Below are 17,067 nucleotides of genomic sequence, written 5' to 3'. Positions count from 1 at the left end.
AGACTTGGCGTGGCAGACTTGGCGTGGCAGACTTTGAAGACTTGGCGTGGCAGACTTTGAAGACTTGGCGTGGCAGACTTGCAGACTTGGCGTGGCAGACTTGGCGTGGCAGACTTTGAAGACTTGGCGTGGCAGACTTTGCAGACTTGGCGTGGCAGACTTTGAAGACTTGGCGTGGCAGACTTGGCGTGGCAGACTTTGAAGACTTGGCGTGGCAGACTTGGCGTGGCAGACTTTGAAGACTTGGCGTGGCAGACTTGAAGACTTGGCGTGGCAGACTTTGCAGACTTGGCGTGGCAGACTTGGCGTGGCAGACTTTGCAGACTTGGCGTGGCAGACTTGGCGTGGCAGACTTTGCAGACTTGGCGTGGCAGACTTGGCGTGGCAGACTTGGCGTGGCAGACTTGGCGTGGCAGACTTGGCGTGGCAGACTTTGCAGACTTGGCGTGGCAGACTTGGCGTGGCAGACTTTGCAGACTTGGCGTGGCAGACTTGGCGTGGCAGACTTGGCGTGGCAGACTTTGCAGACTTGGCGTGGCAGACTTGGCGTGGCAGACTTGAAGACTTGGCGTGGCAGACTTGGCGGGGCAGACTTTGAAGACTTGGCGTGGCAGACTTGGCGTGGCAGACTTTGAAGACTTGGCGTGGCAGACTTGGCGTGGCAGACTTTGAAGACTTGGCGTGGCAGACTTGGCGTGGCAGACTTGACTTGGCAGACTTGGCGTGGCAGACTTGGCGTGGCAGACTTTGCAGACTTGGCGTGGCAGACTTGGCGTGGCAGACTTTGCAGACTTGGCGTGGCAGACTTTGCAGACTTGGCGTGGCAGACTTGGCGTGGCAGACTTTGCAGACTTGGCGTGGCAGACTTGGCGTGGCAGACTTTGCAGACTTGGCGTGGCAGACTTGGCGTGGCAGACTTTGCAGACTTGGCGTGGCAGACTTGGCGTGGCAGACTTTGCAGACTTGGCGTGGCAGACTTGCAGACTTGGCGTGGCAGACTTGGCGTGGCAGACTTGGCGTGGCAGACTTTGAAGACTTGGCGTGGCAGACTTTGAAGACTTGGCGTGGCAGACTTGGCGTGGCAGACTTTGAAGACTTGGCGTGGCAGACTTGGCGTGGCAGACTTTGAAGACTTGGCGTGGCAGACTTTGAAGACTTGGCGTGGCAGACTTTGCAGACTTGGCGTGGCAGACTTGGCGTGGCAGACTTTGCAGACTTGGCGTGGCAGACTTGGCGTGGCAGACTTGGCGTGGCAGACTTGGCGTGGCAGACTTTGCAGACTTGGCGTGGCAGACTTGGCGTGGCAGACTTTGAAGACTTGGCGTGGCAGACTTGGCGTGGCAGACTTTGCAGACTTGGCGTGGCAGACTTGGCGTGGCAGACTTTGAAGACTTGGCGTGGCAGACTTGGCGGGGCAGACTTTGAAGACTTGGCGTGGCAGACTTGGCGTGGCAGACTTTGAAGACTTGGCGTGGCAGACTTGGCGTGGCAGACTTTGAAGACTTGGCGTGGCAGACTTGGCGTGGCAGACTTTGAAGACTTGGCGAGGCAGACTTGGCGTGGCAGACTTTGAAGACTTGGCGTGGCAGACTTGGCGTGGCAGACTTTGAAGACTTGGCGTGGCAGACTTGGCGTGGCAGACTTTGAAGACTTGGCGTGGCAGACTTTGAAGACTTGGCGTGGCAGACTTGGCGTGGCAGACTTTGAAGACTTGGCGTGGCAGACTTGGCGTGGCAGACTTTGAAGACTTGGCGTGGCAGACTTGGCGTGGCAGACTTTGAAGACTTGGCGTGGCAGACTTGGCGTGGCAGACTTTGAAGACTTGGCGTGGCAGACTTGGCGTGGCAGACTTGGCGTGGCAGACTTGGCGTGGCAGACTTGGCGTGGCAGACTTGGCGTGGCAGACTTTGAAGACTTGGCGTGGCAGACTTTGAAGACTTGGCGTGGCAGACTTTGAAGACTGGGCGTGGCAGACTTGGCGTGGCAGACTTGGCGTGGCAGACTTGGCGTGGCAGACTTGGCGTGGCAGACTTTGAAGACTTGGCGTGGCAGACTTGGCGTGGCAGACTTTGAAGACTTGGCGTGGCAGACTTGGCGTGGCAGACTTTGAAGACTTGGCGTGGCAGACTTGGCGTGGCAGACTTTGAAGACTTGGCGTGGCAGACTTGGCGTGGCAGACTTTGAAGACTTGGCGTGGCAGACTTGGCGTGGCAGACTTTGAAGACTTGGCGTGGCAGACTTGGCGTGGCAGACTTTGAAGACTTGGCGTGGCAGACTTGGCGTGGCAGACTTGGCGTGGCAGACTTTGAAGACTTGGCGTGGCAGACTTGGCGTGGCAGACTTGGCGTGGCAGACTTTGAAGACTTGCGTGGCAGACTTGGCGTGGCAGACTTGGCGTGGCAGACTTTGAAGACTTGGCGTGGCAGACTTGGCGTGGCAGACTTTGAAGACTTGGCGTGGCAGACTTGGCGTGGCAGACTTTGAAGACTTGGCGTGGCAGACTTTGAAGACTTGGCGTGGCAGACTTGGCGTGGCAGACTTTGAAGACTTGGCGTGGCAGACTTGGCGTGGCAGACTTTGAAGACTTGGCGTGGCAGACTTTGAAGACTTGGCGTGGCAGACTTTGAAGACTTGGCGTGGCAGACTTGAAGACTTGGCGTGGCAGACTTTGAAGACTTGGCGTGGCAGACTTGGCGTGGCAGACTTTGAAGACTTGGCGTGGCAGACTTGGCGTGGCAGACTTTGAAGACTTGGCGTGGCAGACTTTGAAGACTTGGCGTGGCAGACTTGGCGTGGCAGACTTTGAAGACTTGGCGTGGCAGACTTGGCGTGGCAGACTTTGAAGACTTGGCGTGGCAGACTTGGCGTGGCAGACTTTGAAGACTTGGCGTGGCAGACTTGGCGTGGCAGACTTTGAAGACTTGGCGTGGCAGACTTGGCGTGGCAGACTTTGAAGACTTGGCGTGGCAGACTTGGCGTGGCAGACTTTGAAGACTTGGCGTGGCAGACTTTGAAGACTTGGCGTGGCAGACTTGGCGTGGCAGACTTTGAAGACTTGGCGTGGCAGACTTGGCGTGGCAGACTTTGAAGACTTGGCGTGGCAGACTTGGCGTGGCAGACTTTGAAGACTTGGCGTGGCAGACTTGGCGTGGCAGACTTTGAAGACTTGGCGTGGCAGACTTGGCGTGGCAGACTTTGAAGACTGGGCGTGGCAGACTTGGCGTGGCAGACTTTGAAGACTGGGCGTGGCAGACTTGGCGTGGCAGACTTTGAAGACTGGGCGTGGCAGACCTGGCGTGGAAGACTTGGCGTGGCAGACTTTGAAGACTGGGCGTGGCAGACCTGGCGTGGAAGACTTGGCGTGGCAGACTTTGAAGACTGGGCGTGGCAGACTTGGCGTGGCAGACTTGGCGTGGCAGACTTGGCGTGGCAGACTTGGCGTGGCAGACTTGGCGTGGCAGACTTTGAAGACTTGGCGTGGCAGACTTGGCGTGGCAGACTTTGAAGACTTGGCGTGGCAGACTTGGCGTGGCAGACTTTGAAGACTTGGCGTGGCAGACTTGGCGTGGCAGACTTTGAAGACTTGGCGTGGCAGACTTTGAAGACTTGGCGTGGCAGACTTTGAAGACTTGGCGTGGCAGACTTTGAAGACTTGGCGTGGCAGACTTGGCGTGGCAGACTTGGCGTGGCAGACTTTGAAGACTTGGCGTGGCAGACTTGGCGTGGCAGACTTGGCGTGGCAGACTTGGCGTGGCAGACTTTGAAGACTTGGCGTGGCAGACTTGGCGTGGCAGACTTTGAAGACTTGGCGTGGCAGACTTGGCGTGGCAGACTTTGAAGACTTGGCGTGGCAGACTTGGCGTGGCAGACTTTGAAGACTTGGCGTGGCAGACTTTGAAGACTTGGCGTGGCAGACTTGGCGTGGCAGACTTTGAAGACTTGGCGTGGCAGACTTGGCGTGGCAGACTTTGAAGACTTGGCGTGGCAGACTTGGCGTGGCAGACTTTGAAGACTTGGCGTGGCAGACTTGGCGTGGCAGACTTTGAAGACTTGGCGTGGCAGACTTGGCGTGGCAGACTTTGAAGACTTGGCGTGGCAGACTTGGCGTGGCAGACTTTGAAGACTTGGCGTGGCAGACTTGGCGTGGCAGACTTTGAAGACTTGGCGTGGCAGACTTGGCGTGGCAGACTTTGAAGACTTGGCGTGGCAGACTTGGCGTGGCAGACTTTGAAGACTTGGCGTGGCAGACTTGGCGTGGCAGACTTTGAAGACTTGGCGTGGCAGACTTGGCGTGGCAGACTTTGAAGACTTGGCGTGGCAGACTTGGCGTGGCAGACTTTGAAGACTTGGCGTGGCAGACTTGGCGTGGCAGACTTTGAAGACTTGGCGTGGCAGACTTGGCGTGGCAGACTTTGAAGACTTGGCGTGGCAGACTTGGCGTGGCAGACTTTGAAGACTTGGCGTGGCAGACTTGGCGTGGCAGACTTTGAAGACTTGGCGTGGCAGACTTGGCGTGGCAGACTTTGAAGACTTGGCGTGGCAGACTTGGCGTGGCAGACTTTGAAGACTTGGCGTGGCAGACTTGGCGTGGCAGACTTTGAAGACTTGGCGTGGCAGACTTGGCGTGGCAGACTTTGAAGACTTGGCGTGGCAGACTTTGAAGACTTGGCGTGGCAGACTTGGCGTGGCAGACTTTGAAGACTTGGCGTGGCAGACTTTGAAGACTTGGCGTGGCAGACTTGGCGTGGCAGACTTTGAAGACTTGGCGTGGCAGACTTGGCGTGGCAGACTTTGAAGACTTGGCGTGGCAGACTTGGCGTGGCAGACTTTGAAGACTTGGCGTGGCAGACTTGGCGTGGCAGACTTTGAAGACTTGGCGTGGCAGACTTGGCGTGGCAGACTTTGAAGACTTGGCGTGGCAGACTTTGAAGACTTGGCGTGGCAGACTTTGAAGACTTGGCGTGGCAGACTTGGCGTGGCAGACTTTGAAGACTTGGCGTGGCAGACTTTGAAGGCGTGGCAGACTTTGAAGACTTGGCGTGGCAGACTTTGAAGGCGTGGCAGACTTTGAAGACTTGGCGTGGCAGACTTTGAAGACTTGGCGTGGCAGACTTTGAAGACTTGGCGTGGCAGACTTTGAAGACTTGGCGTGGCAGACTTTGAAGACTTGGCGTGGCAGACTTTGAAGACTTGGCGTGGCAGACTTGGCGTGGCAGACTTTGAAGACTTGGCGTGGCAGACTTGGCGTGGCAGACTTTGAAGACTTGGCGTGGCAGACTTGGCGTGGCAGACTTTGAAGACTTGGCGTGGCAGACTTGGCGTGGCAGACTTTGAAGACTTGGCGTGGCAGACTTGGCGTGGCAGACTTTGAAGACTTGGCGTGGCAGACTTGGCGTGGCAGACTTTGAAGACTTGGCGTGGCAGACTTTGAAGACTTGGCGTGGCAGACTTTGAAGACTTGGCGTGGCAGACTTTGAAGACTTGGCGTGGCAGACTTTGAAGACTTGGCGTGGCAGACTTGGCGTGGCAGACTTTGAAGACTTGGCGTGGCAGACTTTGAAGACTTGGCGTGGCAGACTTGGCGTGGCAGACTTTGAAGACTTGGCGTGGCAGACTTTGAAGACTTGGCGTGGCAGACTTTGAAGACTTGGCGTGGCAGACTTTGAAGACTTGGCGTGGCAGACTTTGAAGACTTGGCGTGGCAGACTTTGAAGACTTGGCGTGGCAGACTTGGCGTGGCAGACTTGGCGTGGCAGACTTTGAAGACTTGGCGTGGCAGACTTTGAAGACTTGGCGTGGCAGACTTTGAAGACTTGGCGTGGCAGACTTGGCGTGGCAGACTTTGAAGACTTGGCGTGGCAGACTTGGCGCTGCAGACTTTGAAGACATGGCGTGGCAGACTTGGCGTGGCAGACTTTGAAGACTTGGCGTGGCAGACTTGGCGTGGCAGACTTTGAAGACTTGGCGTGGCAGACTTTGAAGACTTGGCGTGGCAGACTTGGCGTGGCAGACTTTGCAGACTTGGCGTGGCAGACTTTGAAGACTTGGCGTGGCAGACTTGGCGTGGCAGACTTTGCAGACTTGGCGTGGCAGACTTTGAAGACTTGGCGTGGCAGACTTGGCGTGGCAGACTTTGAAGACTTGGCGTGGCAGACTTGGCGTGGCAGACTTTGAAGACTTGGCGTGGCAGACTTGGCGTGGCAGACTTTGAAGACTTGGCGTGGCAGACTTGGCGTGGCAGACTTTGAAGACTTGGCGTGGCAGACTTGGCGTGGCAGACTTTGAAGACTTGGCGTGGCAGACTTGGCGTGGCAGACTTTGAAGACTTGGCGTGGCAGACTTGGCGTGGCAGACTTTGAAGACTTGGCGTGGCAGACTTGGCGTGGCAGACTTTGAAGACTTGGCGTGGCAGACTTGGCGTGGCAGACTTTGAAGACTTGGCGTGGCAGACTTGGCGTGGCAGACTTTGAAGACTTGGCGTGGCAGACTTGGCGTGGCAGACTTTGAAGACTTGGCGTGGCAGACTTGGCGTGGCAGACTTTGAAGACTTGACGTGGCAGACTTGGCGTGGCAGACTTTGAAGACTTGACGTGGCAGACTTGGCGTGGCAGACTTTGAAGACTTGGCGTGGCAGACTTGGCGTGGCAGACTTTGAAGACTTGGCGTGGCAGACTTGGCGTGGCAGACTTGGCGTGGCAGACTTGGCGTGGCAGACTTGGCGTGGCAGACTTGGCGTGGCAGACTTGGCGTGGCAGACTTTGAAGACTTGGCGTGGCAGACTTTGAAGACTTGGCGTGGCAGACTTGGCGTGGCAGACTTTGAAGACTTGGCGTGGCAGACTTGGCGTGGCAGACTTTGAAGACTTGGCGTGGCAGACTTGGCGTGGCAGACTTTGAAGACTTGGCGTGGCAGACTTGGCGTGGCAGACTTTGAAGACTTGGCGTGGCAGACTTGGCGTGGCAGACTTTGAAGACTTGGCGTGGCAGACTTGGCGTGGCAGACTTTGAAGACTTGGCGTGGCAGACTTGGCGTGGCAGACTTTGAAGACTTGGCGTGGCAGACTTGGCGTGGCAGACTTTGAAGACTTGGCGTGGCAGACTTGGCGTGGCAGACTTTGAAGACTTGGCGTGGCAGACTTGGCGTGGCAGACTTTGAAGACTTGGCGTGGCAGACTTGGCGTGGCAGACTTTGAAGACTTGGCGTGGCAGACTTGGCGTGGCAGACTTTGAAGACTTGGCGTGGCAGACTTGGCGTGGCAGACTTTGAAGACTTGACGTGGCAGACTTGGCGTGGCAGACTTTGAAGACTTGACGTGGCAGACTTGGCGTGGCAGACTTTGAAGACTTGACGTGGCAGACTTTGAAGACTTGACGTGGCAGACTTGGCGTGGCAGACTTTGAAGACTTGGCGTGGCAGACTTTGAAGACTTGACGTGGCAGACTTGGCGTGGCAGACTTTGAAGACTTGGCGTGGCAGACTTGGCGTGGCAGACTTGGCGTGGCAGACTTTGAAGACTTGGCGTGGCAGGCGTGGCAGACTTGGCGTGGCAGACTTTGAAGACTTGGCGTGGCAGGCGTGGCAGACTTGGCGTGGCAGACTTTGAAGACTTGGCGTGGCAGACTTTGAAGACTTGGCGTGGCAGACTTTGAAGACTTGGCGTGGCAGACTTTGAAGACTTGGCGTGGCAGACTTTGAAGACTTGGCGTGGCAGACTTGGCGTGGCAGACTTTGAAGACTTGGCGTGGCAGACTTGGCGTGGCAGACTTTGAAGACTTGGCGTGGCAGACTTGGCGTGGCAGACTTTGAAGACTTGGCGTGGCAGACTTGGCGTGGCAGACTTTGAAGACTTGGCGTGGCAGACTTGGCGTGGCAGACTTGGCGTGGCAGACTTGGCGTGGCAGACTTTGAAGACTTGGCGTGGCAGACTTGGCGTGGCAGACTTGGCGTGGCAGACTTGGCGTGGCAGACTTGGCGTGGCAGACTTTGAAGACTTGGCGTGGCAGACTTTGAAGACTTGGCGTGGCAGACTTTGAAGACTTGGCGTGGCAGACTTTGAAGACTTGGCGTGGCAGACTTTGAAGACTTGGCGTGGCAGACTTTGAAGACTTGGCGTGGCAGACTTTGAAGACTTGGCGTGGCAGACTTTGAAGACTTGGCGTGGCAGACTTTGAAGACTTGGCGTGGCAGACTTTGAAGACTTTGCGTGGCAGACTTTGAAGACTTGGCGTGGCAGACTTTGCGTGGCAGACTTTGAAGACTTGGCGTGGCAGACTTTGCGTGGCAGACTTTGAAGACTTGGCGTGGCAGACTTTGCGTGGCAGACTTTGAAGACTTGGCGTGGCAGACTTTGCGTGGCAGACTTTGAAGACTTGGCGTGGCAGACTTTGCGTGGCAGACTTTGAAGACTTGGCGTGGCAGACTTTGCGTGGCAGACTTTGAAGACTTGGCGTGGCAGACTTTGAAGACTTGGCGTGGCAGACTTTGCGTGGCAGACTTTGAAGACTTGGCGTGGCAGACTTTGAAGACTTGGCGTGGCAGACTTTGCGTGGCAGACTTTGAAGACTTGGCGTGGCAGACTTTGAAGACTTGGCGTGGCAGACTTGGCGTGGCAGACTTTGAAGACTTGGCGTGGCAGACTTTGCGTGGCAGACTTTGAAGACTTGGCGTGGCAGACTTTGCGTGGCAGACTTTGAAGACTTGGCGTGGCAGACTTTGCGTGGCAGACTTTGAAGACTTGGCGTGGCAGACTTTGCGTGGCAGACTTTGAAGACTTGGCGTGGCAGACTTTGCGTGGCAGACTTTGAAGACTTGGCGTGGCAGACTTTGCGTGGCAGACTTTGAAGACTTGGCGTGGCAGACTTTGAAGACTTGGCGTGGCAGACTTTGAAGACTTGGCGTGGCAGACTTGGCGTGGCAGACTTTGAAGACTTGGCGTGGCAGACTTTGCGTGGCAGACTTTGAAGACTTGGCGTGGCAGACTTTGAAGACTTGGCGTGGCAGACTTTGAAGACTTGGCGTGGCAGACTTTGAAGACTTGGCGTGGCAGACTTTGAAGACTTGGCGTGGCAGACTTTGAAGACTTGGCGTGGCAGACTTTGCGTGGCAGACTTTGAAGACTTGGCGTGGCAGACTTTGAAGACTTGGCGTGGCAGACTTGGCGTGGCAGACTTTGAAGACTTGGCGTGGCAGACTTGGCGTGGCAGGCGTGGCAGACTTGGCGTGGCAGACTTGGCGTGGCAGACTTGGCGTGGCAGACTTGGCGTGGCAGACTTGGCGTGGCAGACTTGGCGTGGCAGACTTGGCGTGGCAGACTTGGCGTGGCAGACTTTGAAGACTTGGCGTGGCAGACTTTGAAGACTTGGCGTGGCAGACTTTGAAGACTTGGCGTGGCAGACTTTGAAGACTTGGCGTGGCAGACTTTGAAGACTTGGCGTGGCAGACTTTGAAGACTTGGCGTGGCAGACTTTGAAGACTTGGCGTGGCAGACTTTGAAGACTTGGCGTGGCAGACTTGGCGTGGCAGACTTTGAAGACTTGGCGTGGCAGACTTTGAAGACTTGGCGTGGCAGACTTGGCGTGGCAGACTTTGAAGACTTGGCGTGGCAGACTTTGAAGACTTGGCGTGGCAGACTTGGCGTGGCAGACTTTGAAGACTTGGCGTGGCAGACTTGGCGTGGCAGACTTTGAAGACTTGGCGTGGCAGACTTTGAAGACTTGGCGTGGCAGACTTGGCGTGGCAGACTTTGAAGACTTGGCGTGGCAGACTTTGAAGACTTGGCGTGGCAGACTTGGCGTGGCAGACTTTGAAGACTTGGCGTGGCAGACTTGGCGTGGCAGACTTTGAAGACTTGGCGTGGCAGACTTGGCGTGGCAGACTTTGAAGACTTGGCGTGGCAGACTTGGCGTGGCAGACTTTGAAGACTTGGCGTGGCAGACTTGGCGTGGCAGACTTTGAAGACTTGGCGTGGCAGACTTGGCGTGGCAGACTTTGAAGACTTGGCGTGGCAGACTTGGCGTGGCAGACTTTGAAGACTTGGCGTGGCAGACTTGGCGTGGCAGACTTTGAAGACTTGGCGTGGCAGACTTGGCGTGGCAGACTTTGAAGACTTGGCGTGGCAGACTTTGAAGACTTGGCGTGGCAGACTTTGAAGACTTGGCGTGGCAGACTTTGAAGACTTGGCGTGGCAGACTTGGCGTGGCAGACTTTGAAGACTTGGCGTGGCAGACTTTGAAGACTTGGCGTGGCAGACTTTGAAGACTTGGCGTGGCAGACTTTGAAGACTTGGCGTGGCAGACTTTGAAGACTTGGCGTGGCAGACTTTGAAGACTTGGCGTGGCAGACTTTGAAGACTTGGCGTGGCAGACTTTGAAGACTTGGCGTGGCAGACTTTGAAGACTTGGCGTGGCAGACTTTGAAGACTTGGCGTGGCAGACTTTGAAGACTTGGCGTGGCAGACTTTGAAGACTTGGCGTGGCAGACTTTGAAGACTTGGCGTGGCAGACTTGGCGTGGCAGACTTTGAAGACTTGGCGTGGCAGACTTGGCGTGGCAGACTTGGCGTGGCAGACTTGGCGTGGCAGACTTGGCGTGGCAGACTTGGCGTGGCAGACTGGGCGTGGCAGACTGGGCGTGGCAGACTGGGCGTGGCAGACTGGGCGTGGCAGACTGGGCGTGGCAGACTTGGCGTGGCAGACTTGGCGTGGCAGACTTGGCGTGGCAGACTTGGCGTGGCAGACTTGGCGTGGCAGACTGGGCGTGGCAGACTGGGCGTGGCAGACTGAAGACTTGGCGTGGCAGACTGAAGACTTGGCGTGGCAGACTGAAGACTTGGCGTGGCAGACTGAAGACTTGGCGTGGCAGACTGAAGACTTTGCGTGGCAGACTGAAGACTTGGCGTGGCTGACTTGGCGTGGCAGACTGAAGACTTGGCGTGGCTGACTTGGCGTGGCAGACTGAAGACTTGGCGTGGCTGACTTGGCGTGGCAGACTGAAGACTTGGCGTGGCTGACTTGGCGTGGCAGACTGAAGACTTGGCGTGGCTGACTTGGCGTGGCAGACTGAAGACTTGGCGTGGCTGACTTGGCGTGGCTGACTTGGCGTGGCTGACTTGGCGTGGCTGACTTGGCGTGGCTGACTTGGCGTGGCTGACTTGGCGTGGCTGACTTGGCGTGGCTACACAAAAAAAAGGGAGAGCAACTTACATTAGTAACATTGATTTTAAACTAACAACAACAAAAAATGAGCGGGCTCGACGCCACCACGCAATACAAAAATACCGTTAAGGGAAAAATCCGGGGAAAAACAAAAAAAAAGGCGAAAGGAAAAACTACTAACACACAAAGAAAAGAAAGCGCCACCTTGTGGTGCGGTGCCACACTGCCGATTGTTACAGCGCGGACGTCTTGGCGCAGATGACTTTGAAGACTTGGCGTGGCTGACTTTGAAGACTTGGCGCGGCTGTGGCGCGGATGACTTGGCGCGGATGACTTGGCGCTGTAATGCGTGGAGGCTGATTTTGCCATGGACGGCGAAGCGGGACAGCTACACAAAAAAAAAAAAAAAAAGGGAGAGCAACTTACATTAGTAACATTTATTTTAAACTAACAACAACAAAAAAGGAGCGGGCTCGACGCCACCACGCATTACAAAAAGACCGTTAAGGGAAAAATCCGGGGAAAAAAAAAAAAAAAAAAGCAAAAGGAAAAACTACGAACACACAAAGAAAAGAAAGCGCCACCTTGTGGTGCGGTGCCACACTGCCGATTGTTACAGCGCCGACGTCTTGGCGCGGATGACTTGGCGTGGATGACTAAGTTCGGACTAACTAGAAACGACAACACTGCAACAACATGCAATGCTCCTTCACGCGCGTGCAACAAACACCACTCCCTTATACCAACACTAATGAGACAATAAGCAGACACACCTGGGAAACACAGCAGGAAGAGGGCATTAATTAGGTCACACAAACGGGGAGGGGAGACACACACAGGTGGACAAGGTTAACAGTGATGAGACTAGGGGAGACAAAACTGGACAAAAGACAACACAAACACCCAAAACCAAACTAAAACCCAACCACCCAAAACCGAAACATGAGAGAATCAGACGCAGTCCTTATGACATAAGGGATACATGTGTCTACAGAAAACCCAAAACAAGAACAAATATTAAGCAAAGGTGTGTTTCTGTAAAAGGTGTTCATTTGTGGAATAATTTTGATACTGAGCTGAAAAGATGCAAGTCACTTGCTGAGTTTAAAAAAAAATGTTTAAAAGCAAAGTTCAAGACCATTATCTAAACCAGACATATAGTATAATTGTAGAAATTATTATTTTTTCCTTTGATGTACCAATATGAGTGTAATGAAAATTGTATATGTGAGTATGTGAATGTATTATTATCGTGTACTTATATTAATTTTATGTATATGCGCTATATGAGTAGGATCACACAATTTTTTTTATTGAAATGTAACCTATTGTATTAATAATGAAATGAGTGATAAGATACAAAGCTGTCATTGATTGTAAGTTTCTTTTTATGTTATTTTAGTTTTAACTTACTTTTTGCTACTTTTTTATGTTTATGTGTTTATATGTTCAATAAATAAAATAAACAAACAAAAAAATAAATGAACGTAATTAACTGATTCAAAAAAGAGGAGGATGAACATATGCAGTGTATCAAAAAAATGTTGAAGACATCCTCATAACATTAAATGTTGAAAGAATTAACACATAACAGTGCTCTTTAAATTTGGCGGGCAAAAAATTGTTGATAAAAAGCTTTTTTAATTCACTCAGGAAAATGCACTTATTTTTTTTTTTCACTCACTCACTCACTCACTCACTCACTCACTCACTCACTCACTCACTCACTCACTCACTCACTCACTCACTCACTCACTCACTCACAGAAGCTTACATGTGTGAATGGGTGAGTGAAAAAAAAAATCCGTGCGTGCTGTCAAATTGCCGCGGGAGTGACGTCACGTTCGCCCGGCCCCTGTATTTAAAAAGTGCATTTTCCTGAGTGAAACCGGCAAATTGGGCCTTTAAGTCATTAATCAAAATTCCAAGATGTGATTAATCTGATTAGAAAAACTTAATGGTTTGACAGCTCTAATCCAAATATTAGCAGTCAGCTTTGAGCATTCACATGCAATTTATAATTTTTTAAAACTCTTTCTGACATTAAATGTAACTTTTTTTCTTTCTTTTTTTCCCCTCCACAGGCTACATACATGATTACATAATTCCCTCAGTGGCGCAAAACACAAAGCTGTCCAAGGTGGCCTCTGGGGCATTGTACTCCCAAGGATATGGTGGTAGCAGCGGGGAGGAATTCTCTGACCATGACATCGATGATCCAGACAGCCCAGTCTCGAGCACCTCAGTCGAGTCAGATATGGCAGCGAGCGCCATCGATGCCTTACTCATCTCTGATGGACGCTCTAGACGAAGACCCAACCATAGGTTTCAATTAAACAGCAGCAAGGGTAAAGGGTCAGCAGGCCACAGTTCAAAATCCAAAAGCAAAGGTTGTCACCTATGCCGCGAGTGTGGCAAATCTTACGCGACATCGTCTAATCTGAGCAGACACAAGCAGACTCACCGGAGCCTGGACAGCCAGCAAGCCAGGGAGTGTCCCACCTGCCGCAAGCTGTACGTATCAATGTCCGCGCTGTCCATGCACATGCTGACCCACGAGTTGAAGCACGGCTGCAAGCTGTGCGGTAAAGCCTTCAGCCGGCCGTGGCTCCTGCAGGGCCACATGAGGTCCCACACCGGTGAGAAACCGTTCGCCTGCACCCACTGCGGGAAAGCCTTCGCGGACCGCTCCAACCTGCGCGCCCACATGCAAACGCATTCGGCATTCAAGCACTACTCGTGTAAGCGCTGCCGCAAAAGCTTTGCGCTCAAGTCTTACTTGAACAAACACTACGAGTCGGCATGCGTCAAAGGGCACCAAGCAGAGGACGAGTGCAGCTCAGAGGACTGACTGACTTCATTCTTTCGATGAAATTATCCCTGCAACGGGTAATACTGCTTGCCAGGCCTCTTAGGCTTATCACATGCATGCGTTCTTAATATTGCCTTTTGATATATGCAATAACAATTAAATAACCACTCAAATTATTCAGGAATTCTGTGCAAAGATTAACTCAGAATTGTCTTGTTTTAGGAATTGTATTTAACTCATTTGCTCCCAATAACGTGTAAATACGTTGTTTTGTTTTGTTTTAATGTTTCAAGTGTCCCAAAGACGTATTTATATGTTTGTTTGTTTTTTTTGTTTTTTTATGCTAGAGCATACAGAAGGCTTTGATGCAGCCTCTCAACTGCAAAGAACGGTTGCAGAAATGGTAGTTATTACACAAATGGCCAGCAGGTGGCAGCAGAGCAAAGGAGATCAATCAGGGCCATCTAGAAAAAAAGCTAAATTACTTACAATTTTAAATAGATTTGTGAAAACTGATGAAACTTAGCTTTCTTCTAATGCTAATTGCAAAACGGAAACATAGAAATACTTTTTTTCTGATGAAAGAAGAGACTTTAATCTTTCTTTTGATATGTTCCATGCCTTTATAGCAGTGGTGTCAAACATACGGCCCGCTGGCCGGATCAGGCCCACAAAGGGGTTTAATACCCCGCAAGATGACTTTGTAAAGTAAAAAAAAAAAAATTATAATGTCGGACCAATTAATCAGCCAGCCACAATAAAATATATAAATTTGTAATTTCACAAGCAGTTCCCAGATGAGTAGTGTAACTTGGACACGGAATCGCCGTGGAAGTCATTATTTTACACACAACTTAAAGTTATGGTTTGTTTAAAAAAAAAAAAAAAGTGTTGTCTTTTTTTGTTTTTTTTGTCATCATCGACCAACATAAACGTGTTAAATACGACACAAATTCAATTACTGGTAACACAAATACATATGACAGGGATTAACGTCCTTATAACTTCAGTAACTGTGCCACACAATGCATTCTGGGAACTATATAGATGCAAAACAGGTAGATTTAACACGTCCGGAACTCATACAGGCAAAGTGTTGCCGCCTTTCATTTGCATTCGTGTTATTTTAAACAATAGATTACAGTTGAGCTCCGTAATTTAGGGCTGGCCCAAAAATCTCAGAAATCTGCGTATAATTGATGGCAATTGTTTTTAAGTTATATACCATTATTTTACCGATTCGGCCCACTTAGTAATATATTTTCCTCCATGCGGCCCCTGAGCTAATATGAGTTTGACACCCCTGCTTTATAGCAATTGAACACAATATTCTGTGGGCCTTGCAAAATCAGTCAAAAATTCAGTAAAACAGTCGGGAGCGAACGGGATTGCTTCTGTGAAAATGGCTGGGAGTGAATGAGTTAAATGGTACATCGATAGATAGATTGATTGATTTTTTTTTTTTTGGTAATAACATACAACACATACTTCCAATCACTCAGGTATCACCAAGGATAAAAACACAATCAAGCCAGAAGGCTTATTTCCATTGTGGTCCTCAACACATAGCATGACAAAAAACAAGAAACATAAAAGGACATCATTTCATCAGCAAAGACTAATAAGATAAAGTTTCAAAAGTCAAACGTTCAAATAAAAAAATAAATAAAAAAAATACAAATTAAAAAAATAATAATAATAATTTTAAAACATTAATAAATCAAAAACTCATGTTTTACATATAAAAACTGGGTAGAAGTTACCATAGCATAATACAGGTACTTTGTGGCTCATAAAATATACAATTTATTATTTAAAAATAAAATAAATGTAAGTTCACTTGAGTAGTTAAAAGTTGTTTTGTAACCATAATTTGAGACCCATTTTAAAAACATGAAAAGTTCCACTCATTTTTTTATTCTTTTGGCAGTTGATTCCATTGTACTGCTGCACTGTACAAAAAACTGTTTTGACCCATTAGGGTTTTAAATTTGTACGGGACAAAATCTGTTGAACTACCTCATGTAGAATATTGATGAGTTTGGCAGACGAGGGAAAAATTATTTTGCGGGTACTTAGGAACCTTGTTTGATATAATCTTAAAAGTAAGTCAGTGCTGATCGCACACTGGAGGTGAGGATGAAATAGAGATTCATGTCAAAAAAGCCGAACTATCCCTTTAAATGATTTGAAAACTCTAAAGTTGCCCATATAAGTGTGAATGGTTGTTTGTATGAACTGCCCTGTGATTGGCTGCCAAATAGTCCAGCATCTACTCCGCCTTTCGCCCAAAGTCAGCTGGGATACTGCAAGTTCCAGCTCACCAACTGCAACAACCCCACTGATTATACGCAGTATAGAAAAGGGATGGATGGATTTATTTATTTGACTATTTATTTGTATTTATTATTTATTGTTGGTCTGATTTCAAAGCCATGAACTGTTTTGTTGTGGACAAAAGCCAGGATATATTTTGCCCTGTTATACAGTATTTATTCTGTCTGAGTAGATTGTTGAAGACAATAAAGATAATCAATTTGAATACTTAATAAATATCCTTCTTGATTATGGTGTCAAATTATTCAAACAAATTAGAATTAAGCTTAATATCCACAAAGAAACACACTTACCTTGGTTCACAAACTACTAGTGAATTTTAAAGTATAGAGACAAACTCAAACATACATTTACAACACATTGCCTTACAACTGTAATGGTTCCTTCCAGTTCACATAACTTCTCACATTACTTTCTAATTTAGTTAGAATAAAAAATAAAGAGGAAAAACCTAGTTAGAATATTTGCAAGTAGTTGGAATACCTGTTTACATTTTAAAAGCCTGTCAACTACGTGTTAATGGATAATTTGTCATATTAGGTGACAGTATGACTTCTTCTTCTTTTGGCATATTGCATGAGCAGAGCTGTGCGAAACCTGAGATTTTGGTATCGCTCGATACCAAGTAAATTACTGGTGCCAGCGTCGCTGGTACCGATACCAAGTACTTTTAGGTTAATAAAATATCATGGTATTTTAAATCATTTTCCCAATCAAATAACACATTTTTTTGTTTTGTTTTTTTAAACTTTCTTGTTGGCTTTTT

At 50.2% G+C, this 17,067-nt stretch overlaps 1 protein-coding gene across 1 annotated transcript in view; it reads left to right on the top strand.

Annotated features, from left to right (window-relative positions):
• Window positions 1-14,194, top strand: part of LOC144024356 (transcriptional repressor scratch 2-like) — a 32,048-nt gene extending 17,854 nt beyond the window's left edge. The window contains exon 2 of the mRNA XM_077530594.1: window positions 13,237-14,194. Coding sequence (XP_077386720.1) covers window positions 13,237-14,003 — 767 coding nt within the window. The 3' untranslated portion in view covers window positions 14,004-14,194. The remainder of the gene's footprint in view (window positions 1-13,236) is intronic.
• The last annotated feature ends 2,873 nt before the right edge of the window (window positions 14,195-17,067 follow it).

Source organism: Festucalex cinctus, chromosome 8, assembly GCF_051991245.1.
Source record: "Festucalex cinctus isolate MCC-2025b chromosome 8, RoL_Fcin_1.0, whole genome shotgun sequence".
NCBI classification, from domain to species: Eukaryota; Metazoa; Chordata; class Actinopteri; order Syngnathiformes; family Syngnathidae; genus Festucalex; species Festucalex cinctus.
Note: the sequence above shows the minus strand (reverse complement) of the source record. Positions and strands in the feature narration are given on the sequence as shown.